The sequence below is a fragment of the Miniopterus schreibersii genome (assembly GCF_964146895.1).
Source record: "Miniopterus schreibersii genome assembly, chromosome: 11".
NCBI lineage: Eukaryota > Metazoa > Chordata > Mammalia > Chiroptera > Miniopteridae > Miniopterus > Miniopterus schreibersii.
The window spans coordinates 16,051,896-16,078,805 of record NC_138111.1 but is presented as its reverse complement, the minus strand read 5'-3'; the positions used below and the strand labels follow the sequence as shown (position 1 = coordinate 16,078,805).

Below are 26,910 nucleotides of genomic sequence, written 5' to 3'. Positions count from 1 at the left end.
GGAAGTGAGGTTGCTATATCAAAGAATATATGCACTTTAAGTTTTGTTAGCTAATACTGATAGCTCTCCAAAAAGATTGCACACCCAAAAGGATAAATGAGATTTCCTAATCCAACATGTTGACAAACAGCAAAATGTTTGATAATAAAAATGTTTGTTTTGATAATAAAAATCTAGGGGAAAAATGGAACCTCATTATAGTAAAAATTTGAATCAGGAGTGAGGATGAGGATCTTGATATGTTTAAAGTAGTAAGCCCCAAAAGAGCACTTTTGACCCCCACAGGACATTTGAAAATATGTGGGAATTTTTTAAAATTTTTATTTTGTATTGATTTTAGAGAGAGAGAGGAAGGGAAACATTGATTGGCTGCATTCTGTATTCCCCCCACAGGGGATCGAGGCCATAACCTAGACATGTACCCTGACCGGGAACTGAACCTGTGACCTCCCAGTGCACGGGAGGATGCCAAACCAACGGGCCAGGGCTGAGAATATTTTTGATTGCCACAATTAAGAGGGGTATTACTGATGTCTAATGGATGGAATCCAGGGATGCTGGTAAACACCCTGTAATGCACAGGGTAGGCCCCTACAATGAAGAATTACCTAGTTCATAATGTCATTAATACAAAGATTGAGAAATTCTGGTTTAAAACTATCTTTGTATCTTTTTCTTTGCGTGCCTTTTGATTGCTCTCTGAGAGCTCTGTTTTAAAAAATTTGTTCTATGTCATGTGTCAAATATTTTTCTCAGTTTTTTAAATTGTGTCCTGACTTTGTTTATACTATTTATCATGTAGATATGTGTTTTTATTGAGTCAGAGTTATCAATCTTTTAAGGCTTTTGTGTTTTTGTGCAAACCTATAAGGCGATCTTAAGATTTTTAAAATTTGGGCCCTGGCAGGTGTGGCTCAGTTGGTTGAGTATTGTCCTGTGCACCCTAAAGGTTGCCCATTCGATTCCCGTCAGGGAACATGCCCAGATTTTGGGCTCAATCTCTAGTGGGGGATGGATAGGAGATAGCCAATCGATGTTTCTTTCTCATCAATGTTTTGCTCTCTCTTTCCCTTCCTCTCTCTCTCTAAAATCAATAACGTATTTTTAAAAAAGATTATTTATTTAATTTATTTAAATACATCTTTATTGATTTCAGAGAGGAAGGAAGCAGGAGAGAAAAACATCAATGATGAGAGAGTCATTGATTGACTGCTCCTGCATGCCCCCTACTGGGGATCTAGCTGATAACCAGAGCTTGTGCCCTGACTGGGAATTGAATTTTGATCTCTTGGATCATAGGTCAATGCTTAATCCCTGAGCCACACTGGCCAGGCTTCCTGGTTAGTCTCGAATGCTTATTTTTCCAAATGAACTTTAAAAAAGCTTGTATAGTTTTTTAAAGTGATTTTCTTTTTTAAAATAGTTAAAAATTTATTACCTTTATTCTGATTTTCTGATAACAGAATTTTGTAAATTGTAGTATAGGTTATCTCTACATTAGCAAGTTTTAGCCATCTATGTACTGAAGAATTTGACTTCCTTCCTTCCTTCCTTCCTTCCTTCCTTCCTTCCTTCCTTCCTTCCTTCCTTCCTTCCTTCCCTCCCTCCCCCTCCCTCCCCCCCCTCCCTCCTTCCTTCTTCCTTGTTTCCATCCTTCCATCTATGTTCTGAGGACCCCCCCCACCCCACCATCCCAGTTCTAATGCTTGAGAGCTGGAGGAGTTCCTTAATAGTACAGGCACAGGGTTTAAGTTAAGAGGAGAAGCTGCTTTTGCCTTTTTTTAAAAAGTTTTTACTGATTGATTGATTTTAGAAAGAAAGGGTGGGGGAGAGAAACATCAACTTGTTGTTTCACTTATTTATGCATTCATTGGTTGATTCTTGTATGTGCCCTGACTGGGGAATCAAACCCACAACCTTGGTGTATCAATATGATGCTCTAACCAACTAAGTTACCTGGCCAGGGCTGCCTTTGCCTTTCTTTCAGGAATCCCTGAGACTCTGAATGAGGAAAAAGATTCCTTTATCCTACTGGGAATCAATCCAGCTAGACCAGAGGCAAAGAGATAAAGCTTTTTAAGCTATAGTTGGGACAAGAGATAGTTATAGAACTTTGAATGTCTGTAGGTACTAAATGATATAGAGCAAGTATTGTTAATTTTCTTAGTTGTAATAATGACATTGCTATGTAAAAGTTAAAGATGCATATTTACAGGTGAAATTATTTGACCTCTGAGATTTGTTTTCTGATAATCACTCAAATTTTTGATAATTGTTGAATTGTTAAATAAACATGGGAGCTTATACTGTTTTCTATATTTTTGAACATATTTGAAAATTCCATAATAAAAATTTAATAATGGTCCTCAAGTGTCTTTGCACTGTTTATTAGTTGCAAGGGAAAGAATAGTAACTATACAGTGGAGAGATCTGATAATACCGTAATTAGATGGTCAAAATTAGTATTTCCAATAAGTACAGATGGACATCATGCTCTTCCAAGTATGATATACTGTAGACTCAATATCTCATATTCTGTCTGGGAATAAATAATCTGAATGTAATCATGAGGACTTATCAGCTGAATCCAGAGTGAGAAACATTCATTTTTAAAACAGTGGCACTGTATTCTTCAAAAAGTCAATATCATAAAAGACAAGAGAGATGGCAAAAATGTTCTAAATTAAAGAAGACTAAAGAGATATGACAGCTAAATGCGCTATCTGATCTTAAACTGGATTCTGTACTGGAGGGCAAAAATTACTGTAAAAGGCATTACATCAATTGACAAGATTAAAATATTGGCAGTTTATTAGATAAAAGTAGTTATTGCATCAATGTTATATTTACTGAAGTTGATAACTGTACAGTAGTTATGTAAAATAACAGGCCATGACATATTCAACTTACATTTAAGTGTTCAGAAAAAATAAGATATATAGAAAGAGAAAGGGAGAGAGAGAAAGAGCATAAGTGCTAAAGCAGTAGGATAAAATGTTAATGATATATGAATCCGGGCAAAGAATATATGTGTGTTCTTTGTACTATTTTTATTCTTGCAACTTTCCTTTAAAATTATTTACAAATAAAAAGTTAAAAAGAATGATGTACCTGGGAATAAAGCCAGCAAAAGATGTGTAATACCTTTCTGTAGAAAATTACATAATTTATTGAAAGATACTAAAGAAGTCTTAAATAAAAAGAGAGTGATACCATGTTCATGGATTGGAGCACTCAGTGTCATAAAAATGTTGGTTCTTTCCAAATTAAATTATAGATTCAGTACAATTTCTATCAAAATTCCAACTGGTTTTGCTTATGCAATTAGCTACGCTGATTCTAAAATATATGTGGAAAAGCGAAGGTTCAGGTATAGCTAAGAAACTCTTGAAGAAGAACAAATTGGAAGTATTTGCCTTATCAGTTATTGGGGGTGATAAAGCTATTAAGACACTGCCATCCTTATAGGCCAGTGCAACAGAAAAGAAAGTCTAGAAAGATCTATTTATTATGGAGACTCAGTCTTCAATAAAGCTGGCATTAAGGTTCTGTGGGAAAGACAGGCTTTTTAGACTGGGACAGTAGGTTATTCATATGGGAAAAAGTATAATTGGATCCCTACCTCAATTCATCTACAAAAATTCCGGGTAGATTTAAGACCAAAATTTAAAAGATAAATCATAAAACTTTTGAAAGATGACAGTGATTTTTTTATTATTCACAGATCTTTAAATTGAGTGGGTTCTGCTCTTCATACTCTAAGTTGAGGTGATTCATATGGCTGCATTTAGCCAGGCCCTTGGCTGGAGCCGAAATGTCCTAAATGACCTCTTGCCCTGCAAGTTGTGTCTTGCATGACTCTCATTATTTAGTCATCTGTTCCTGTACTTTGCAGCATGACATCCAGCTTCCAAGAGAGAGAAAGTGGAACCTGCCAGTCATCTATAGCTTGGGCTTGGAAATCCCAGAATATCACTTTTATCACATTTTGTTGCTAAAAAAAAAAAAAAAAAGGGGTTATAAGGCTAACCCAGACTCAAGGGGAGGGGGGAAATATGCCCTTCTTGATGGGAAGGAATGCCAGAGGATTTGTGGCCATGTTTAACAATGTCCTATAACCCAGCAGTTTCACCAGTAAATACATATGCCCTAGAGAAACTCTTGCACATGTGGCTGGAAGAAACGTGTAAGAATGTTTATAGCAACATTGTTTTTAATATAGAAAAAATAAAATACCTGGAGACCATCCTCAACGTCCATAAACAGTAGAATGAGTAAATAATGTACAGTATATTCATATATGGAATATTATATATTAAAATGTTTTGTGAAAGAAGCACATCTTAGAATAACATTTACTGTATGAATCTTTTATATAAAGTTCAAAGTTAGGCAAAAAAATAAACAGTGTATTGTCTAGACTGGTTAGGCAAAACTTTTCCTGTAAAGGGCCAGGTAGTAAATATTTTGGGCTTTATGGGCAAGAGGCAAAATTGGAGCCATTATGTAAGTATAAGAGATGTATGTATATATGTGATATGTATGTATATCAAGAGAGAACCAATTTCCACAATATTTTTTATTAGTGAAATTCAAAATAATTGAGTACTTTTTTTTTTGTAATACAGATTCTACTAATGAGAAGAATGAAATGCTTTTTGGAGGGAATAGAGAGAATGTCATAGGTTCCTAGGGCTGCAATAACAAAGTACCACAAAGTACTTTGAACGGGATAAAAACAGAAATTAATCCTCTCACAGTTCTGGAGGCCAGAAATCTGAAATCCAGGAATCATCAGGGCCATGAATCCTCTGAAATTCTGGGTAGAATCCTCCCTTTCCTCTTCCTAGCTTCTGGTGATTGCTGGCAATCCTTGGCATTCTTAGCTTGCAACTGCATTGCTCCAGTGTCTACATTTGTCTTCACATGATACTCTCCCTGTGTCTGTCTGCACGTAGTTTTCCCTCTTTTAAAGACACCAGTCATGCCGTGGCTGGTGTTGCTCAGTGGTTAGAGTGTTGGCCCACGCACCAGAGGGTCCCAGGTTTGATTCCTGGTCAAAGGCATGTACTTTGGTTGCAGGTTCGATCCCCTGCCCTAGTTGGGGCACGTGCAAGAGGCAACCAATTGATGTGTCTCTCTCACATCGATGTATCTTTCTCGCCCACTTCCTCCCTCCCTCTCTTAAAAAAAAAAAAAAAAAAAAATTAGTGGAAAAAAATATCCTGGGGTAGGGATTAACGAAAAAAAGACAACAGTCATATTGGACTAAGGGACCACCCTACTTCAGTATGACCTCATCTATACTAATTACATCTGCATGTATAATCATTACATCTGCAATAACTCTATTTCCAAATAGGGTCACATTCTGACATATTGGAGGTTAGAACTTTAACATATCCTTTTGATAGATACAATTCAATCCATAACAGAGAGATAATGTTTCACTTAATTGGGGTTCAAATTAGTGTTCCCTAGCATCAAATTGATCATAAATGTTCATCTGTAAAAACCATTCTTAGCTCTAGGGCTATACACAAACGGATGGTCAGATTTGGCCCCCAGCTTAGACATAGATATGTAAGTATTAGGAATAATTAAAAAAAACCACCAAGGGAATGATTAATATTTAAAGTAGTTGTTACTTTGCTGTGCAAAACCTTTTTAATTTGATGCAGTCCGATTTGTTTATTTTTGCTTTGAAACCATCAACAAAACGAAAAGGCAACCTACCAAACTGGAGAAGATATTTACAAATGATAAACCTGATAAGGGGTTAATATCCAAAATATATAAAGAACTCATACAACTCAACAAAAAGCAGAAAAACAATTTGATTAAAAAATGGGCAGAGTACCTGAATAAACATTTCTCCAAAGAAGACATACAAATGGAAATGCAAATCAAAACCACAACGAGAGAACATCTCACACCTGTCAGAATGACTGTTATCCAAAAGGCAACAAGTAACAAGTATTGGCGAGGTGTACAGAAAAGAGAACCCTGTGCACTGTTGGTGAGGTTGTAAATCGGTGCAGTTACTATGGAACAAAAAATTGAAAATAGAATTACCAGACGATCCAGCAATTCCACTTCTGGGTATATATCCGAAGAAAATGAAAACACTAATTTAAAAAGATATATGCATCCCTGTGCTCATTGCAGCATTATTTACAATAGCTAAGCTATGGAAACACCCTAGGTGTCCATCAATAGATGAGTGGATAAAGAAGGTCTGATACACAATGGAATATTATTCAGCCTCAAAAATAGTGAAGTGTTAACATTTGGGATGACTTGGCTGGGCCTAGGGAGTATTATTCTATTCTAAGTGAAATAAGTCAGAGAAAGACAAATACTACCTGATTTCATTTATATGTAGAATCTAAGAAACAAACACTACAAAACAGAAACAGACTCGGATACAGATAACAAACTGAGGTTGCCAGAGGGGAGGGGCATGGGGGTTGGGCAGAAAAGGTGAAGGGAATGAAGAAGCACAAAGTTCCAGTTATAAAATGAGTCGCAGGGATGTAACCCAGCATAGGGAATAGAGCCGATAATGTAACTTTGTACGATGGCAGGCGGTTACTAGACTTAACTGTGGTCATAAGCTGTATAAATGTTGAATCACTATGTTGTACACCTGAAACTAATAGAAAATTATACTTCAAAAAATAAAAAATTAGTTGTCACTTTGTGGGGTTGGGAAGGACGGGTTAAGTTAGGAATAGGCAGCCTCTGGGGTATTGGTAACGTTCTGGTTTTATTTCTTTTTATTTTCTTTAAACTATATACTTCAGTTTATGTGCTTTTTTGTATGTTTACTATATTTCACTAAAAAGAGTTGCCACCTCTCTGTTTCTTCCTCACTTCTCCACTCCCCTTCCTTCTTACCAAACTGGTTAATTTTTTATTTTTTTAAAAATGTGTCTTTATTGATTTCAGAGAGAGAAAGGGAGAGAGAGAGAGAGACAGAAACATCAATGATGAGAGAGTCATTGATCGGCTGCCTCCTGCATGCCCCCGACTGGGGATCCAGCCCGCAACCCGGCATGTGCCCTGACCGGGAATCGAACCTGGATTTCCTGGATCCTAGGTCGATGCTCAACCGCTGAGCCACACCGGCCAGGCTAATCCTTATTTTAAAACTCTTCTCCTACCACCTCTGATCACTTCTGGAATATAATCCTCCCGATCTTGGCAAGAGCCTATGTTCTTTTGTTAACAAGCCTGCTTATCCTTATCTGTTACCCCTGTATCTGGTTACTATCCCCTTTTTTCTTGGTCATTGTCACTTTTGCTGTCCTCTATTCCTCCTAAAAATGTTTTCTTATTTGCCTTTAGAAAGTAAACAAGAAAGTGGGTTTCCCTCCCTGTTATCTGACTTTATTTTAGATGTTTTCTTCTCACTAACAACAGAGTAAGTACAAAGTTGCAAGTTAAGGTGGATGGATGTAAAGAATGAATGGGCTCGGAGAATTTTCCTCAGTACATTTGGATTAGAGAATCTTTTAATCAAGCACCCTGAGCTCTTTGCCAGCCTCCTAGGTTTGTACGTTTAACAGTTTTATTGAGATGTAATTCACATGCCACACAATTCACTCATTTAAAATACAGAATTCAGTGACTCTTAGTATATTCACAGAGTTGTGCAGCCATCACCACAATCAATTTTAAAATCTTTTTATCACCCCAAAAAAATACCACACCTCTGAGCTGTAAATCCCCAACTCCCCCCATCTCCAGCCCTGGGCAACCACTAATTTTTATGTCTCTGTAGATTTGTCTGTTCTGCATATGTCATATAAATGGAATCATACAATATGTGGTCCTTCACGACTGGATTTTTTCACTTAGCATAATGTTCTCAAGGTTCTTCCATGTTGCAGCATGGATCAGTACTTCATTTTTATTGCTGAATATATTCCACTGCATGGATATACCACATATTATTTATCCATTCATCAGTTGATAGACATTTACATTGTTTCCACTCTGGCTATTATGAACAATGATGGGCATCCATTGAACAATTATTTGCTTTTAGATAATTTCTTTTAAATGGTATGTATTCATTGTAGAAAATATGAAAAATCCTGAAGAATATAAAGAATATGATAAAAGTTATTCATAATCTCACCACTCAAACATAAGCTTCATTAACACTTTTTTGTGGAAAAAAGGACATGTTTATGTAGTTTATTGATTCTTCATTTCTCTTTAAGATTTACTTTTCATTTGAACAGATTTTGTTTGCCAATCACTGCAAGACTGGCCAACTGCAGTTGTAATAAATAATTTATAAAACGTGCAGTGGGAGCACAGTAGAGTTACTAGCTAATCAGATGGCGGAGGGAGGAGGGGTTAGAGAACGTTTCACAGAGGAGGAAACATTGCAAAAATATGCATATGTTCCTATACTGGTAAGTAAAACACTGAGGTTTCTAATAAGGTCACATTTGTTCTGTCGTAGGAAGCTGGCAGGATGTACAGTTTTTATCACAGGTGCAAGCCGTGGCATTGGCAAAGCTATTGCATTGAAAGCAGCAAAGGATGGAGCAAATATTGTCATTGCTGCGAAGACCACTCAAGCACACCCCAAACTGCCAGGCACAATCTATACTGCTGCTGAAGAAAGTGAGTAATGTGACAGTGCCATTTCATGAGGTGTCCTCACGACGGTTTCAATACGTAGAGAATTTGCTGGAGAGTTTAATTATAGCTATTTGAAAGCAACCCTAAAAATAACTTTATCTGCTTAACATATTTTGTCACCTTGGAGCAGTGATTGGGAACTGTTTTTCTCCCCCAGCACTTTTGAGTGATACTAGACTCCCATTAAAAATCATGTCTCATAAGGGCAGTGGTTCTTGGATCTGAGCGGAGTAGAGGAGTGGAAATAGAGAAGAGAGAATTTATTTGAGATGTGGATGATGTGAACACTTTGAAAAAGCTCTCCATGTTATTTATTCTCTGCAGCATTTGCAAGTCACTATTTTAACACTTTCAGTTCACAAATAATTATCGAGTGCTTATATTCAAGGTCTTGTGCCAGGCACAGTACCAGGAGGGAGGGCTCAAAAATTCAACTTCAGTTGAGGTTGGTGGTTTTGTTATGTTAATAGCACTGAGGTTATGTTAAGGGAATATATATGAAGTATTGATGAGTGAAGTGATGTCCAGGATTTGTTTTAAAATACACCAGCAAAAAAACAAAACAGGGTTGGATGTAGATAAATGAACAATCATTGAAGATAGGTGATAGATTCGTAGTAGTTCATTATAGTATTCTTTATATTTTTTGAACATTTCATAATAGTTTTTTAAAATTACCTTCCTGTTTTAGCTTTTTAATAGAATTTTTAAATTCCTCTTTGTTTTTGTTTTTTTGTTTTTTTTTAAATATATCTTTATTGATTTCAGAGAGAGGAGAGGAGAGGGAGAGAGAGAGATAGAAACATCAATGATGAGAGAGTCATTGATTGGCTGCAGCCCGCAAACCAGGCATGTGCCCTGACTGGGAATCGAACCCCGATTGCCTGGATCCTAGGTCGATGCTTAACCACTGAGCCACGCCCGGCTGGGCGCCTCTTAGTTTTTTAATGGAACCGTTCTACGTACTCTGAAGCTGGATATGGGTTAGTCAATCTTTCCTACTGTAGGGGTGATGTCACTAGTAATTATAAGACATAGTTATTTATATTGATTTTCTGAAAATAGGCACTTATTTTTTTTGACTCTTAAATCAGAATGAAAGGTTTAATATTTGCATGCTTTAATGCTCTTTTTGTTCATTTATCCTTCATAGTCGAAGCTGCTGGAGGAAAGGCCTTGCCATGTGTTGTTGATGTGAGAGATGAACAGCAAATTAGTAATGCAGTGGAGAAAGCAGTTGAGAAGTTTGGAGGTAGTGCCTTAATTCTGAAATAATTATTGAATATTGATAAAATATAGGTGTAACTATAACTTTAATTAAATTTTTAAATTATTTTCTGAGTCTTAAGAGTATAACCAGAAATGAGTATTGCTTATGTAGAAATGTTGATTTGCTAAAAATTATTTTGAATAATATAGCAAATTTACCATCCAATATACGGCTAGGACCTTGACAGTAACATACATCCAACCAGAACTAGTTCCCCAGGTCCCATTCTCTTGCTTCTCTTCAATTAATATAACCATATGTTACATATGGGGGGAGGGGAACTGGATATAAGGTGCAGCAATAATCATTATTCTAGATTCATTTTATTTTATGAATGAGTTGCCAAAACACACTTGATCTACTTTGATGATTTGCCTGGGAATTGATACTCTGAGTCCTTTCTCTTTTCCCACTTCCCAATACCAGAAAGGAGCTTTTTCATTTCAGTAAGGGCCTTAGAAGGGAGGGAGACCTATGTGCTTGGAAGGAGGGTAGCCTTGGAAAGATGCTAGAGAGGAGGGGAAACTTGAAGGAAGTTAGCCTGAAGTTCTTGGAGACGAGTAGGGATGACCAGGAGGTATGAGAACAGATAAGAATGGAAGCTACAAACCACTAAGAACTAAGCCTCCTTGTAGTTTCACCGGTAGTTCTGGTGATTGGCTATCTCCATTGTGCCAGTGAGAATCATTTGGGTGTTTTGACATAGCTACTTAGTCTTACATTGGTGTATTAGTCATCTTATCTAAAAGAAGTATTTGTGAACCAACTTAGGGTTCAACTATACAGAGTAAATGTTTTCATTTCTGTTTGTTATAAAGTTTAAATTACATTAATAGGAAGTTGATTATTTGAAAACAGGAATTGATATCTTGGTGAATAATGCCAGTGCCATTAGCTTGACCAACACATTGGAAACACCTACGAAGAGAGTGGACTTGATGATGAGTGTCAACACCAGAGGCACCTACCTTACGTAAGTTAAAGAGTTGTCGGGAAGAATGTTGTAATATTTCTCAGAGGACTAGCAGTAAACAGATTTGAACCTGATTAGCAATACAGTTTAAAATTTAGTCAAAAGGCCTAAAAGTGCTCCAAATTAGTAGAAAGTATTTTAAATAAATTGTTTTATTCAAGAACTCCTTTTCTCTGTGACTCTAATAAATACTAAAGTATAGCTCAAGCATTTTCAAACATTTGCATGAAGAAATACATATATGCATACCAAGTCTTCTGATGACTCAAGCCAGCAGTAGTCTCTCTTTCCTTTGTAAAACACTTGGGTTTTAGTTATATAAATAACAGGAAGCTTATTATGAATCACATTTTAATGTAATCAACAAAAGGCTAATGCTATCTTGGGGCAACATCAGGGGAAATATAGAATATAGAATGAAAGTAAATTTGGGCCTGATCTGTTTTGGATTGGTCAGACAGTCCATCTTGTTTATTTGTCAGTTTATCTTTTTATTTTTCCTCAGGTCTTACCATTTTTCATGTGGATATAGAACTTGCTTGTCTGCCTTATTTTGTATCTTTCTTAATTGTATACATAGAACAGGTGGGCTTTGGAGTCAGACTCCTTTGAGTAGGATTCAGATCTTATCCCCCACCCTTCATGACTTGCTCTCTGATGATCTTGTGCAAGAAACTAAACCTCTTTATAGATTCTGTTTCCTCATTTGTAAAGTGGCGATGATTGAGTATGTCCTAGGATTGGTCATGAGAGTTAAATGTAAAATTTGTTTTTAGCCCTGAACTTGCCCTCAGACGTGTTTTATTGGGTCTGCAAAACATAGCCCTGGCAATGTTAAAAAAATTGCTTTTATAGTTATGTACATTCAAAATTTCATCAGTTGCCTACATGAAAAAAAGCAGGAGATTTACACAAAAATTCAGATTTCTGGCTTTTCTTGAACCGTTGGAAAATCTGGCCACATAGAGATCGCATTCCACATGGCAGCAGCTGCTGCAGCTGAGTGGCAGTGTATGAACTGCCTATTCCATGGAGCATCAGCTCTATTGTCTTCTGGATACTGAGGATAGGCTAAAAAGTTGCCATTTATTATTGTGCTTGCACTGTTGTTTTTCTTACAGTAAAGAGGAAAGTAAAATATTTCTCATACCCATTTCTCTATCTGAAGTGAGAAAATGAGACATATGCCAAGAGGGCCATATGTTCAAGTGAAGTGAGTGAGAGCCTGCTTTTTTGTAGGTCGGGCATATTTCTGTAAATTCAGTATGTAAGGCACATCTCTATTGAATGGAAACCATAGTGAATCCAACCACAGTAAGAAGGATGGCAAGCATATAGAAAAGATGACCTTGAAAAACTTAGTGACCTAGAAAAAGACTAACATTTCAGTGGGGTTTGTGTTTATTTTTAAATAAAATAAGCAATGCTGCTCTGTGATGCAGTTATGTGTTACATGAAGGAAATGGTCTGGGCATCGTAATCTTTTATAGCTGGTAGCTTCGTAGAAGAATTTTGATTGAATTTAAAGTCATTTAAACAAGTATTTAAAAATATAAACCTAACTAGGAATACCGTTTCTCAGTATATTGAATTAAAGCTTAGAAGGACAGATGAATGAAAAAGTTGTCATATGTGGCAGTTTCTATTGTAGATGATGATGCCAGATAAGAAATATTCTACCCACCTAGTTATATTTATTTAGTGTCAGGAGAATTTTGATATTAAAAAATTGTGTAGACTGGGTACCCATGACATGAACATCAGGAAATGGCTTGTTAAGTATTGAGAAATATCTTAGGAAATTTAATGTAGATTTGTCAAAATTAGTAATCATAACTATAGACAGTGCTGCTGTAATGGTCAGTGTTAACTTTATGCTTATTAAAAACTTAACTACTGTAGAAATGTTTCACAGAGGTGCAGAAATTAAGATTGTTCATTGTATTGTTCACTAGATACAAGGATACAAAAAATGTCTTGCTAAAAAGTAAAAAATGGACTGTGTTATAAATTGTACGTACTAAATACACCTTCATGATTTGAAACAGATAGTTCAGTGCTTTACTCATGTTGAATACAATCATGATCGTCTGCTGTATGACAAGATTGTGTGGTCACAGTGTATTGTTGAGGAAATTGACTCTCTTTGCCACCCAAGAGAAAATTTACAGCTCAGTCCCCAAAGAATGGATTAAAGACTTGGCTTTTTTTAGTCGACTTTATGACTTATGTAAACACAAATGTATGATTCTCATTGATCATTCCTTGTGAAATTATGTCTTTGGAAAATCCATTTGGCAAGCCTATCTGGACCCTTGTCTATACTCAGGTCATTTCCCAAAAGTGAAAATGATGACCTAAACCACATTCCTACAGTTATAGATTTGAAGGTTCAGTTTAAAACAAAACAAAAAACAATAACCCTGATTTCGGACTGTAAGAAAAAGAACTAACCTTGTTCAGTTATCTTTCTCAGTGAATACTATTTGTGTAGTTGAAGAACTACAAATGGAATACCTAAGCTGTAGGGCACTAAGGTACTAAAAACTAAATATGAGTTTTTTTGAAAAACAGATCTATGAATAGCTCAGGAATAAATAGCCTAAAACAAAACCCCCCATTTTAAAGCAAAGATTCTATTCTATTGAAAGTTCCTTCAGGTATGAACAGCTATTTTCTAAATAAAACTAAATATTGTTCCCAGTTAAAGGCTTATTGCAATGCCAAATGAAAAACATGACATTGACCTTTGGACCAAAGAAAAGGTGTAAGGTGGTTGGCCTTATATGAAGGTCTAAGTTATAAAAGAGAAATTCATAATGAAATATTTGCATTTTAATTTTTGTTTTATTTTTTTATTTAGTGATACTCACTTATTCATGTAAGATAATTATAGATTGTTTTCTCAGGGAAGCTTGAGAAGCATCCTTGGAGGAAATGGGGGTAAGGCCCAAAGAACTGACCTATTTGGAGATTTCAGCAAGGACCTGGAAGGGCTTCCTGATCTCTGTTGCCCAGGGCCCTAGAGCCTGTGACTTGTATTTTAGTGGTTTAGAGAAACAGGGTTGGAAGGCAGAGGTGAGGTAGAAGACAGACCTTTAATTTTTATTTTAAGTTTTAATTAAATATATCATCTCTAGTATTATATGTATTTGTGTCATGTTAAATGCTAATAGAAGTTTGGTAATAAAGTTTGTATTTCTGAACAGTTTATTTTTCCTATACCCAGCTCACTTTATTCATTGACTCAAATGCCCTATGGGCCTTTGAGCTTACAATAAATTTTCAGTAAACTTAACCATTTTATTAAGCTGAAGGCATCTAAGCATGGTTAGAGTTTTTAATATGATATATAAGATAGGACATATTGCTGTAGAAAAATGCACCTAATTTAGGATTGGTACTGGTGAGGGACCTGCAGGCAAAGTGTGGGTAGAAAGGTTTTGTCTAATAGATCAAAGGAGAAGCTCTTGTTTCTAATGTAAATGAGATGAGCTTTTACTTTGAATGTGAAATATGGTCTTATTGCCTGAAATAGATTTGGTTTGTTTCCTATTGATGTTTTGAGGTGCAGTTTGCTGTTAATGACTGTCAGCTCTAATATTGTTTGCCCCTCCCCACCTCACCCACATAAAAGTAAAGCATCTTTGGAAAGGAAGAATATATATAAAAACCCTTTAGTGATATTGATTGTATTTGGTTTATAAACTTGAAAATACATTGCTGATGGTTACAAGAATATTGTACATCTGGTAATAAGAAAACTGACTTGAAAGAAGAATGGATAAGTTCAAAGTCCTAGAAGTTATTGAATGTGAAATAAAACTAAAAGCTATAAAATTATTAAGCTATAATATTTAATATGTTATAGCTTAATAATGAAAACTTTTAAAATATTGGACCTGAATCTCCTGTAAAATAAATTGCCTACCTTTATAAACAGTATTTAAAAAAAAACCAACTTAATATTGCTCCCAAAGGCATATTGCATTGCATATTGGTATAAATTAAACTTGGAAATGTATTGGGAGTTATGTTATTAAATTACAATTCCAGCATAGCAGGAATACCACACCTACTAAGATGAAATAAGTCAGCCTATATAATACTAATAATAGCAGTAGTTTATTTCAAGTTTAGCATATGTACTGTTTTAAATATCTCATATGTATCATTTCATTTTAACTCCTTGGTCAGTCCTAGATGGTAGCAGGTATTACCAACATTTACCAGTGTTAAAACTGAGAAGTAGAATGCTATATATTTCCCCAGGATCACATAAGGAAAAGGCAGAAGGAGGATTAGAACCCAGGTTGTGTCTGACTTGAAGATCCATGTTCCTTGCCACAGTACAAACTGTACAGGCTGACAAGTACATTAACCGTTACTGAAAATTGTGCGTGTGTGTATGTGTGTGTTGGGCAGGGAGAATTTGGAAGGATGTAGTTGAGGATAACCTCAGTTGGATTTAAGGCTAATGTACCAAGAATTTTATCATCATCAAGCAGATTATGTCAGGCCATTAAGCAAAGTTTCAAGGATGAAAATGAGCTGCTTTTCCTACATTCATTCTAGAAGAGTAAAAACAAACAAAAGTACCCTGCAGGTAGCTGAACAAAATCACTTGCTCTGTAGAAGTAGTTTAAAATATAACTTTAAAAAGTGGGGTGGTAGTTAGAAAGCTATTAATTTGGCTCGTGTTTTCTTCTGTTTTCAGGTCTAAAGCATGTATTCCTCATTTGAAAAAGAGTAAAATTGCTCATATCCTCAATCTCAGCCCACCATTGAACCTAAATCCACTGTGGTTCAAACAGCACTGTGGTAGGTGGTAGGATGAGGGGATGGCTTGTTCATTTGTTCTGTATTAAATCAGTGTATCTATTATGTAAGCACAATTTATATAGAGCATTCAGCATTACTTTTTCTATGCAGAATCAGTAGCATTTTGGAAAGTAGGTTCTTAATCTTTTGTCTGTAATTATAGAATTGAGGTATAATTTACATTCAATAAAATGCACAGATCTTAATGGTTCATTTTGATGAGTTTTGACAAATGTGTACCCTGCATAACCAACACCCAAATCAAGATATGCATTTCCATCATCCCAGAAAGCTCCCTCAAGCCCCAGTGGGTATGTTTTATTGAATGTAACCTATTCTTCAATAAAGTTGGTTAAAAACTATCCATGAAATACTTTATTTTTCACAGCAAACTAATGAGTATACTAAATAACAAGATTTCTGTATAAGTGTTTCCTTTACAACAGTTATATCAGAGACTTAGTCCTTAGTTCACAGAGCAAAACTGAAAGAGGTTCTGTTTTCATTGATGAGGTTAAACAAGTTTTCAACCTTTAGTTGTTAGCAGTTTCCCTTTATTAGCAGTAGTTTCCCTTTAAATGATCACTTTCATTCTCCAAAAAGAAAAAAGATTAAGAAACAATAATGTAACTTATCCCAGTGATATTAAGGAAAATGAAAGTTTATCATTGTCTCTTTTAATAAATATTTGGATGGAAATATATAAAGTAGCTCATCCCTGTTTAGCTGCTTCCATAAAAAGTGTGTGGTTTTTTTTTTAAAAAGAGTACATTTTAAAAATTATATTTTATACATATTATATTATTAAAGAATTCTAAAAAAATGTATCAGGGAGGAAATAGTAATGGAAAGAAATTTATTATTTTCACAGATTAATTTATTAATTAATTAAATGTATTTTTTTGTGGTTTCTTTTAGCTTATACCATTGCTAAGTATGGTATGTCTATGTGTGTGATTGGAATGGCAGAAGAATTTAAAGGTGAAATTGCAGTCAATGCATTATGGCCTAAAACAGGTATGTACCTTAAAAAAATTTTTTTGGATTCTCACTTATTCTTTTTTTAAATTTTTATTTATTAATTTTAGAGAGCGAGAGGCAGGGAGAGATAGAGAGTAACATCGATTCGTTGTCCCACTTATTTATGCATTCATTAGTTGCATCTTGTATGTGCCCTCACTGAGAGTCAAACCCGAATCCTTGGTGTATCAGGACAGTGCTCTTACCAACTGAGCTACCAGGCCAGGACTCATTCATTGTTCTTGACACTCTTGAGATGCATCTTGGGTGAACAAGGTAGGGTAGGAGTGAGTAGACCCAAAGGTAACCTGTCTGTCTGTTGGGAAACAAGTTAAACTCTTTATTGTACATATAGAGCCCTTTTCAGTCATCTTCCAGCTTTGACTTGGACTGTATGACTGACGCTTAAGCAGATTGCTGTGCAGGAAACGTTGAGCATTGGAACACTTGAAGAGTTTCATTAAAGCCAACAGGAAGCCAGCTGTGCTTCCCTGACCTTTTCTCCACCCTCATGTTTGGTACCTTACTAAATTCTGCAGACTCTCATGCTGGTGCTTTGTCCTCGTGCATCCCAACGAACGCTGCTTTTCTTCCTTGTATTCTTAATACCTTTGCCCTTTTCCTTGAAGAAAAACTGACTTATCGGTGCCTTTGCATGAATCCTGAGTTCACAGAGTGCCCTGACCCCCATTAGGTGACAGAAGCAGCTACCTATGGCTGGACTTGGTATGCAGCTTTTGAGCTCATGTATGGCAGAAACTCAGGGCTTGGGAATGTGCTGTGTGAAAATGAGGGAGACCCAGCAAAGCTGACAGGAAGGGAAAGCTTGTCCTTCTTTTGGATTCTTTTTCTCACCTACATACAGTACTGGCTTTAAGGAGGGTAAAGGAAACACAACCTTTTATTGATACCTTCCCCATATGTTTAAAGATAATGCTTGTGAAAAACCTTAACTTCTTCCATCGTATACCTAAGTGGCAATTCTATGCCAGAGAAGTGTGTTTAATGATAAAGAAAATACTTCATGGGAACCACTTTTTACTTCATTTTTAAGAATTTAACAGAACCTTTATTATACTAACAGAGAGCTTAGACATGTAAGTTAGTGTGGCTCCATTCGGAGGAAACTCCTTAGGGATCAATAGTGGTGTTTCTGCTCCAGGGACAGTGCCCTGCACATGGTGGTCACTCCAGTACTTAAGAATGAGTGGTAATTTTAGATTCCTAGAAAGAATCTTCATAGTCTACATTATATTCCTTGGAACATATAGATGGCAATTGGAATATTTTCCACTTATTTGGGGGAAGAGGGGCTTCTGGAAAGGTGACTGTTGGAAGTCATGTCCTTGCTGCCCTCCCTTCCCAACCAGCAATGGACTCCCTTGAGTGGAGCAGGTATTGGGTGGCAGGCGGGCAGGACGAGCAAGGCATTGATTCTATAAGAGAGGTAAATGAGAAGCTTCTCATTTATAGCATAAAAGGTTGATTTCTGGAACTGCACAGAGATTGTGTTTTGAATTAAAATAATCATACAGTAGTTGAAGTATTGAATGGTCATGGTTAACCTGAATAAGTAGCCTCCAAGTTCAAGTGCGAGAGATGTCTCAGAGCAAAAAGGCCCCGAAGAAAAAGAAAAGCCCACCCGGGTGTGGCTCAGTGGTTGAATGTCGACCTAGGATCCAGGTGATCGGGGTTGGATTCCCAGTCAGGGCACATGCCCGGGTTTCGAGCTCGATCCCCAGTAAGGGTGGTGTAGGAGGCAGCCAATCAATGACTCATCATTGATGTTTCTCTCTCTCTCTCCCTCTCCTTTCCTCTCTCTGAATCAATAAAGATATATTTTAAAAAAGAAAAAGAAAAGAGACTTAGGGGACATCACAAGCACATACCAGGAGTCCAGGAGGAAGATAAAGAACAAACAGAGGACAGGCAATAACTGAACTAAGACTTAATGTGTAGATTCAGAGGCTTTCCAAGTTTAAATTTGAATTTGTGGGGGGAAAGATACCTGGGGGATCTCAGAACTTCAAGGATGAAAAGAAAATCTTACAGCCTTTCAGGAAGAATATATGTTACTTACAAAGGAAAAAACAGCAGATTGCAGATGCTTTGTCTGCAACACCAGAAACTAGAAGGCAGTAGAATAACATCTGTAGATTACTGCTGGAAGGGACCCAGTCAAGATTACATTTATTGACAAGATGAAAGGAAGACGTACGAGAAAAATCTTCTAGAAGAGCTTTTAATCAAACGAACGAATCAAAGAAGAGACTTTTCAAAACAGAGGGAAATGAAAAGAGGAAATAATGGCAAGCAAATGACCCTTTAATTTATAGGGTTAGATGTAAGTGAGTTACGATAGAATTACTGGGAATATGAAATCTAAGTACCAAGTAAGAACTTGATATAGAAGAGATATTATAAAAGAAAAATTTAAGATTAGTCTCTAATCAAAAGCACTAAACTATCTTTTTAAAAATGAAAAGGGGGAGGAAGAAATATGGAAGTGGTTGGATTCTCTAGGGCTTATGTGAGCATGAGAAGAGTGGGGAAGGGAAAGAGTAACAGTCAGATATTTTTAAAATTTTGCTTTTTCTGTTTGGTGTGCAGAAGTATGGAAATGTTTTTAAATATTTGAATTACAGACAGCCCTAGCCAGTTTTCCTCAGTGGTTAGAGCGCCAGCCTGCAGACTGAAGGGTCCCGGGTTCGATTCTGACTAAGGGCACACACCTGGGTTGCAGGCTCGATCCCCGGCCCTGGCTGGAGCGTATGCAGGAGGCAGCCAATCGATGTCTCTCTCATATCGATGTCTCTCCCTCCCTCCCTCCCACTCTCTCTGAAAAGCAATGGGGAAAAGATCCTCTGGTAAGGATTAAAAAAATACACAAAAAACCCAAATTATAGACAACTACCTTTCTAAACATTATTATTCTAGTAATTTATGTGTAGATTCTCTTGGATTTCCTGTGTAGGTAATCATAGAAATCATATGTATTTCTTCCTTTCTAATTCTTTTACCCTCCGTTTCTTTTTTTTCTTTCTGCTTCGCTGTGCTCACCCTCTCCTGTCTCCTTCTCCCTGTCCTCTACCAGTAGATTTCTCTTTTTTTGAGAGCCCAAAAAAGGCTTTTAAAAATGTTCGTTGTTTATTTATAGTTTTATCGTAATTTGGCAACCCTTGAGAGTATCTAATTCATCATATTTCCAGAAGCAGACTAGTCCTATCTATTTTTATTAAATATATTCCTAGGCATTTTATGTTTTTATTCTTGTTTTCAATATATATTTTCCATTGTTTTCTAATTTATTATCAAAATGTCTATAAACACTACACATCTTTATCTTTTATGAAGGTACCAGAAATGGAACTCTCTTATTAATACTAAAAAATTGTCAGCAGATTCTCTTAGATTATTAAGATTGGAAGTCTTACCACAAAAAGTGATAATATGTCTTGGTTCTTTCGGTATATGTTTAATTCCTTACCCATCCATTTTTTATTAAAATATCTAATACTTTTAGAACAATGTTGAGTAGTAACAATAATAGCAGGCATGTTTCTTGGCAATAATGAACTTCTATTTCATCATTAAGTGCAGGGTGGGGCAAAAGTAAGTTTATAGTTGTGAGTACATGAAACACAGAGTTTATTCTTGTATTATTATTTAATTATTATATTATTTTCCATACAAACAACTGTAAACCTACTTTTGCCCCACCCTGTATATTCAGTTTCCTCCCTGTTTTTTTAAACTGTTTTTTTACTTTTTTTACTTCAGTTCTTACATCCTTTCTGCTACATGATGGTGTATTAATATTAAATTAAAAGTGGTAGTTAAAGCACTAAGGTCTTACTTGATTTGCTTGATGAGTTTCTGTCCAATAAGTGGATTTGGCAAATTGGTAACTTTCATACTGAACTACCATGATCTCTATGTGTAAGCTCTGTTATGCTTATTAATGTTGAAACTACTTTTTTATTGTATTTCAAACTTGGAACAATAAAGAAGAATTATAAAGGAGAAATAGAACACATTGTTTCTTCCCTTAGTGGTTTGAAAATTTGGCTTGGGCAAATAAATCATATAAATATAATACAATCAAAGAAGTAGTTTACCCAGGTACTCTTCAAATATGTGTACTCTTGATTGTAAAGTGTAAAAAGATTTCCTGATTAACTCAGCCTGCTTCTTTTCTTCTGTGATAACCTTTGGACTTTTGTACTCTTAGAATTACATTTTGTTTTAGTATTTTTCTTAACACAGTTAATTTGTCTTCCAGATTCTCAAGTAACCATACAATCTAGTTAGGGTAAAGAAAAGAAAGAATACATTTTTATTAAACATCCAAATGCTGTTAGTGTTTGAAATTACTCAGTTTCTGTATTGCCTGCATTGTTCTTGGTTGTGTGAGTTGCAGTAGTACCCCTCTGTGCTTAGTGTCCCCTTATATAAAATTAAGAATTAAAATAAATAACCTCTAAGGCCTTTATTACCTATTTTTTAGACCTTGTATTACAGAAAACTTCAAACATACGTACAAATGTACACAAGTAGAGAGAATAATGCACCATGTATTATTCAGCTTTAACCACTTTCACCATACGTTCAGTCTGGTTTCAGCAGCTCACATGCCTCCACCCCCTTCATCCTCACCTGAACCCCACTGGATTACTTTATTTATTTATATATTTATTTATCCTCACCCAAGGATATTTTTTCCATTGCATTTCGGAGAGAGAGAAACATCAATTGGATGCCTCCCACATGCACCCTGACTGGTATGCTATCACGCCTGAAACTGAGGTACGTGCCCTTGACTAGAATCGAACCTGGGATCCTAAGGTCCTCAGGCCAATGCTCTAACCACTGAGCAAACTGGGTACCGCCCCACTGGATTATTTTATTATTATTTTTTCCCCACTGGATTATTTTAAAGCTAATCTAAGTTATACTATCGTTTCATCTGTATAGACTTCAGTATGTATGTTTAAAATATAAGGGCTCTTTAAAAAAACCCTATAAAATCATTATCATAGCTAAAATTTATTAACTCTAATACTTTAACATCATCAAATATTCAATCAGTGCTCCAATTTCCTCAAGTGGCTCAGATGTTTTGTTTGCAGTGAATTTATTAAATCAGGATCTAAACAAGTTCCACACATTACATTTGTGTGCTATGTCTCTTAAATGTTTTTAATCTATAGCAGTTACATTTTTTTCCCCCCTTGCCACTTATTTCTTGAAAAACCAGGTAATTTATCTTACAGGATTTCCAGCATTCTGGCTTTTCATGATTCTTTCCATTGGGTCATTTAACGTATTCCTAGGGACCTTTATATTGTTTATTCCCATTCTTCTTCCTACTGGCATTCTTTTATTTATTTTCATCACTCCACAAATACCTATCGGACAGTTACCATATGGTAGACACTGTGCGGGGTACCAGGGTTACTTCTTGGGCCTTTATACCTAGTAGATGACTAGGCTGGTAGGAGTTGGCTGTTAAAAGGACATTTAACCCAGTATTTTTATGAAGTATTGTAGCCTTACGGGTTCTCTTGAACTGAACTGCCACATATGGCAGTGTGAAACGTATCCAGAGTTCTAGATAGGAACAGATGAGGGATTTCTTGTCATCTTTGCTTCCATCTGCTGTGCATTGGGTGAGGGGATTTCCTCAGCTCCAAGCAGCAGTGAGAGGTCTACTGGCCCCTGGTGTTGCAGCTGAGGAAACAAGGGGCTGTGGGTAAGGGTTTATGGAATGCGGGAGCATGTTGCTGATGTAACTCTTAGAAAAATTTAGCAGTTGCAACCAGCTCTCTAGTCGCCTTCTTTCTTTTCTTATAAGAACTCCAAGAGTCAATTGTTAAAAATTCCTTTCTTTAATTTGACCAAGATTCCTTTACTTCCTGGCCCACTGTGGGATCAGAACCACGTTTTCTTGCTTCATTGTATCTCTTATGTTTCTGTATCAGACATAGTTCTTTTAAGATTTTCTGGAGAGTCATATTCTTTGCAATGGGGTAAAAGGTGAGAGTGAAAAAAAGTGCTTCTACAATATTTTTCAAACTACATACCAAGACTCAGTGGTGAGTCATGAAATAGAGTTAGTGAGGCATTAAATCAGTTTAGTGGATTGTGAAATTGATTTAGTAGGCAGCAGCCAGGATTTTTTGTTGTTTTGTTTTATTTCTAATGGAATAAAATAGAAAATATTAGAGAGTATTGCACATAGTAAGGGTCTGAATTGTTTTATTCACTTTTGTTTCATATATAAATGTTATATATGAATAAAATATGTTAGTGATTATATGTATGTATTATGTATTCTTAGTCACGTTGGTAAAAAGTGTTACTGTGGATCACAAAGACTTCAAAAGTTCACACTGTACTGTGACTCCCAACTTCCTTTCCTTCTCAACCTCCGCCTCAAACATTGCTGTTACCAAAGTTAATAGATTGTGAGCGTCAGGCAGTTAGTTAGAAAGGAAGGTCTCCAAGATAACAAAGACCTAACATAGTATTTTCCCTCCTTATACCTCTGTTACGTTACCTGTTACTTTCTATTCATTCCTCTTCCAAACATTTTTATATCCCAGGCACAGTTCCCTGTACAATTTTTCATTATTCGTGTAACTTGTTAAGGGTCTACTGTGTACAGGACATTGGGAGGAACTAAGATGAATGCGGTGCAGTCCTTGCCCTCAGAGAGGTTACCGTCTGGTGCGCAGATGAAAGAATTTGCTGCTGTTGCACTTTGTCCTTTCTTTTCCCTCCCTGCCTCCACATCCCAAATCTTTAGTTGTTTGGGATCCTGGGGTAACAAAGTTAGAAAAACCGTAGTCTGACTCTAAAAATTTTATATTTTATTTACACAACAGATATTGAGCATCTCTTCTAGTTGCTTAAGATACATCATAGAACAAAACCGACAGGAATCTCTGTCCTTAAGGAACTACAGTCTCTATATTCTAGCAGAGAGGAACGAGAGACCATGAACTTAGGAAAGGAGCTCTGTACTTTGGAAACAGGAGACTGAGGCCCAAAGACGTTAAAGTGGCTTGCCAAAAATCGCATAGTTGGCATAAAAATCTCACCCACCCCACTTACGGCTCAGTGCTCACCCTGTTACACCTTACTGGCTTTCTTGACTCTCAAGAATGGTATGCAGATTCTTAAGTATTCTAAATCAGAAAAATCTAATTGAATGTCGCTGTGAGTCTCATGAAGGAGTTCTGTATAAGGCAGCGTTGTGTAGAGCAAGGAACATACGTTTTCTACCCAGGGATGCCTGCCAGTGGAACATTTAGCAAATGCTTTAAGCTCTCTGGACCTTGTTTTTGTCACCTGAGAAATAAAGGGCTTGGCCGTCTTGCTTGTTCCTTCGTAGCCCTACTGTTTGCTTTGGAGTTATGATGTGTATATTTTCTCTACAGCCATACACACTGCTGCTATGGATATGCTGGGAGGATCCGGGATTGAAAGCCAATGTAGAAAAGTTGACATCATTGCAGATGCTGCCTATTCCATTTTCAAAAAGCCTAAAAGTTTTACTGGCAACTTTATTATTGATGAAAATATCTTAAAAGAAGAAGGAATAAAAAATTTTGATATCTACGCAATTAAACCAGGTAATGTTTATTGTTTTTAAAAATAGTGACTTTTTCCCCACATTTTCTGCAAGGAACACACATCTCTTGTGTGTGTGTTTTTGTGATTCTGAAATTAATATGTTCTTTTAAAGCTGTCCTCCCAATAAAGGGAAAAACGCCTACCAACACACCTTAAAGAAAAAAGGAAAAATAGAAGCGAGTGACAGTTTTTAAAGGGATGTACAGATACAGAAGGTCACAGCAGCTAGTAGCCATTTCCAAGCCTTGAAACGAAAAATGAAAATTAGTTTTTAAAGATGGTCTTAAAGTCACAGAGTAAAGAAAATCACACGTTCATTGATATGGTAATGAGATACAGTAGTGGGTTTTTCACAAAACCTTTTTAAGATTCTGGGCTTTTTCTGAAAGTGTGTCCCTTAGGTGCAGTCTCTTAGAGTAGCTTAATGGTAGATGGTGAAGGTGAGTGAAGGTCTGTCCAGTGTACAGGGGTATGATGTGAGGGGTTCTCAGCAGCCCCTCTTGTTCACAAATCATTCCTCCTCTCTGTGATTGCCGATGATGACAGTGATGATAATGCATTTCACTTTATGTACAAAATATAACACGTACTGAATAATAGACATATAGTCACTATTTGTGCTAAAGTACATTTTAAATATTAGTCATTAGGTTGAACGTTTATATTTGTATAATCCCTGTGTCTTCAGTTTGAACTGAATTGAATTAAATAGCTTTTTACAGTTTGATAAAGTATTTGTGTATACACTGTCTCGTTAACCTCATAGCAGTCCTGTGAGGGAAATAATATTGTTTAGTGATTAAGAACGTAGAGTTTGGGAAATGATGACTCAGGTTCAGATGCCAGCTTGGTTGCACTTTAGGTGTGTCACCCACTTCCTCTGAGCTTCACCTCCCTTATTGGTAGAACTAAGGGAACTATACCTTCCACACAGGATTTTTGTAAGAACTAAATATGTGTATAATGTGCTTGGCACAGTGCCTGGCATATGATATAATCACAGTATTCAGTAGTTAATATTTACAGTAGAAAAACAGGTTCAAAGAGATTAAGTCTTTAAGAGTAGTCAGCTAGTAAGTGGCAGAACCTGAACCAGATCCAGGTCTTCTTGGTCCTGGAACAAGATATTAAAGACATAGTGTCTGTATGCACAAAATTTTAAATTTGATTTAAATTGAAAATCCTATCAAGTGTTGAGAACTTAATATGATTAGGTACTATGATAAGTGTTAGGATAAAAAAACCCCAATGCATTCCTGCCCTCCAGTTTGTTTTTAATCTTCTGAGAGGGAGGAGCAGACAGACACAGACAGAGATGGGGGACAGGTCCTTCTTAATGAGGGATCCCCATCTCTCTGGGGCCAGGTAGGGGACAAGTCATAGGCACCTTGGAGGGATGTAGGATAGAAGGGTTGCATGGATAGATGAGAAGGGGGCAAAGTCTCCTGGGAGAACAGTTAAGGGCTTAACATGTGACTCTCTGGTTGGATGTGGCTGGATCTTAGGGATGAAACTTGCCGTAGGAGAAGAGCATAACTGGGTTGTGGGAAAGTATTTTAGCTTAGTGGTCAGGTAGTTTAACATTTCTCTTGAGAGTCTTCCCATTGCACCAGAATGATCCTTTTAATAAAAACAGGTATAGTGTTTATTAAACAGGTGGTAAAATCTTAATATATTGAAGTTGTTATAGTGACCTGATTACCGTTGGGGTCCTTTTTTCAGGCCATCCTTTGTTACCAGATTTCTTCCTGGATGAACACCCAGATACAGTTACCAAGAAAATGGAATCACATGGTAAGCTATGGGCCATATTTTATATAGGAAAATAAAGATACGTATTTTTTCCAAAATATAGACTTGGACATTCCTGTCTTCTGCTCTTAAATAATTTTTGTGATTTTAACTAGACAAGTAATGTGAAGTCAGTTAATTCTAACAAAGAAGGTTGTCTTTTTTTCCTACCAGTAAGAAGTTCTTAACATCCTTTGATTTAACTTAAAAAGTTGTCTGGAAAAAAATCCCAACCCTTTTGAAGGTCTTATTTCTTTTCCATGGCACTGTCTAGGTATTTTGTGTTGATGTGTTTGTTATTTTATTTTGAGGGAAAATGTATCACATCAAAGTACATCTGCCCTGTCACAGTTCAATTCCCAGTCAGGGCACTTGCTATTACGGGCTCGATCCCCAGTAAGGGGCAGCCTATCAATGACTCTCATCATTGATGTTTCTCTCTCGCCCTCTCCCTTCCTCTCTCTGAAATCAATGGGGGGAAAAAGGTATATCTAACATCATTCACAGTTGGTGCAATGTGACTACTTTATGGGAGAAATTAACTTCAGAGGAGGTTTTGGTTTTACTTTATTTGTTTTTGTAATTCAGAAACAACAGCCCCCTTGAATTGGTCCAGAGTTTACATGTTGGTCTTTGTGTTCTGGCATTATGCCACTGGCTTACCGAAAGATGTCAGAAGAAACACTCTTTAATGAAAACCCTTGAGAAGAATTTCTCTCATGGTTTATTAACAAGA

The 26,910-nt window shown here is 36.4% G+C and overlaps 1 protein-coding gene across 1 annotated transcript in view; it reads left to right on the top strand.

The window, feature by feature from the left end:
- HSDL2 (hydroxysteroid dehydrogenase like 2) overlaps nucleotides 1-26,910 on the top strand; it is a 48,371-nt gene that overhangs the window by 1,952 nt on the left and 19,509 nt on the right. Inside the window, exons 2-8 of the mRNA XM_081151025.1 lie at nucleotides 8,480-8,643; nucleotides 9,815-9,913; nucleotides 10,790-10,904; nucleotides 15,622-15,725; nucleotides 16,644-16,742; nucleotides 24,188-24,382; nucleotides 26,106-26,177. Coding sequence (XP_081007151.1) covers nucleotides 8,480-8,643; nucleotides 9,815-9,913; nucleotides 10,790-10,904; nucleotides 15,622-15,725; nucleotides 16,644-16,742; nucleotides 24,188-24,382; nucleotides 26,106-26,177 — 848 coding nt within the window. The remainder of the gene's footprint in view (nucleotides 1-8,479; nucleotides 8,644-9,814; nucleotides 9,914-10,789; nucleotides 10,905-15,621; nucleotides 15,726-16,643; nucleotides 16,743-24,187; nucleotides 24,383-26,105; nucleotides 26,178-26,910) is intronic.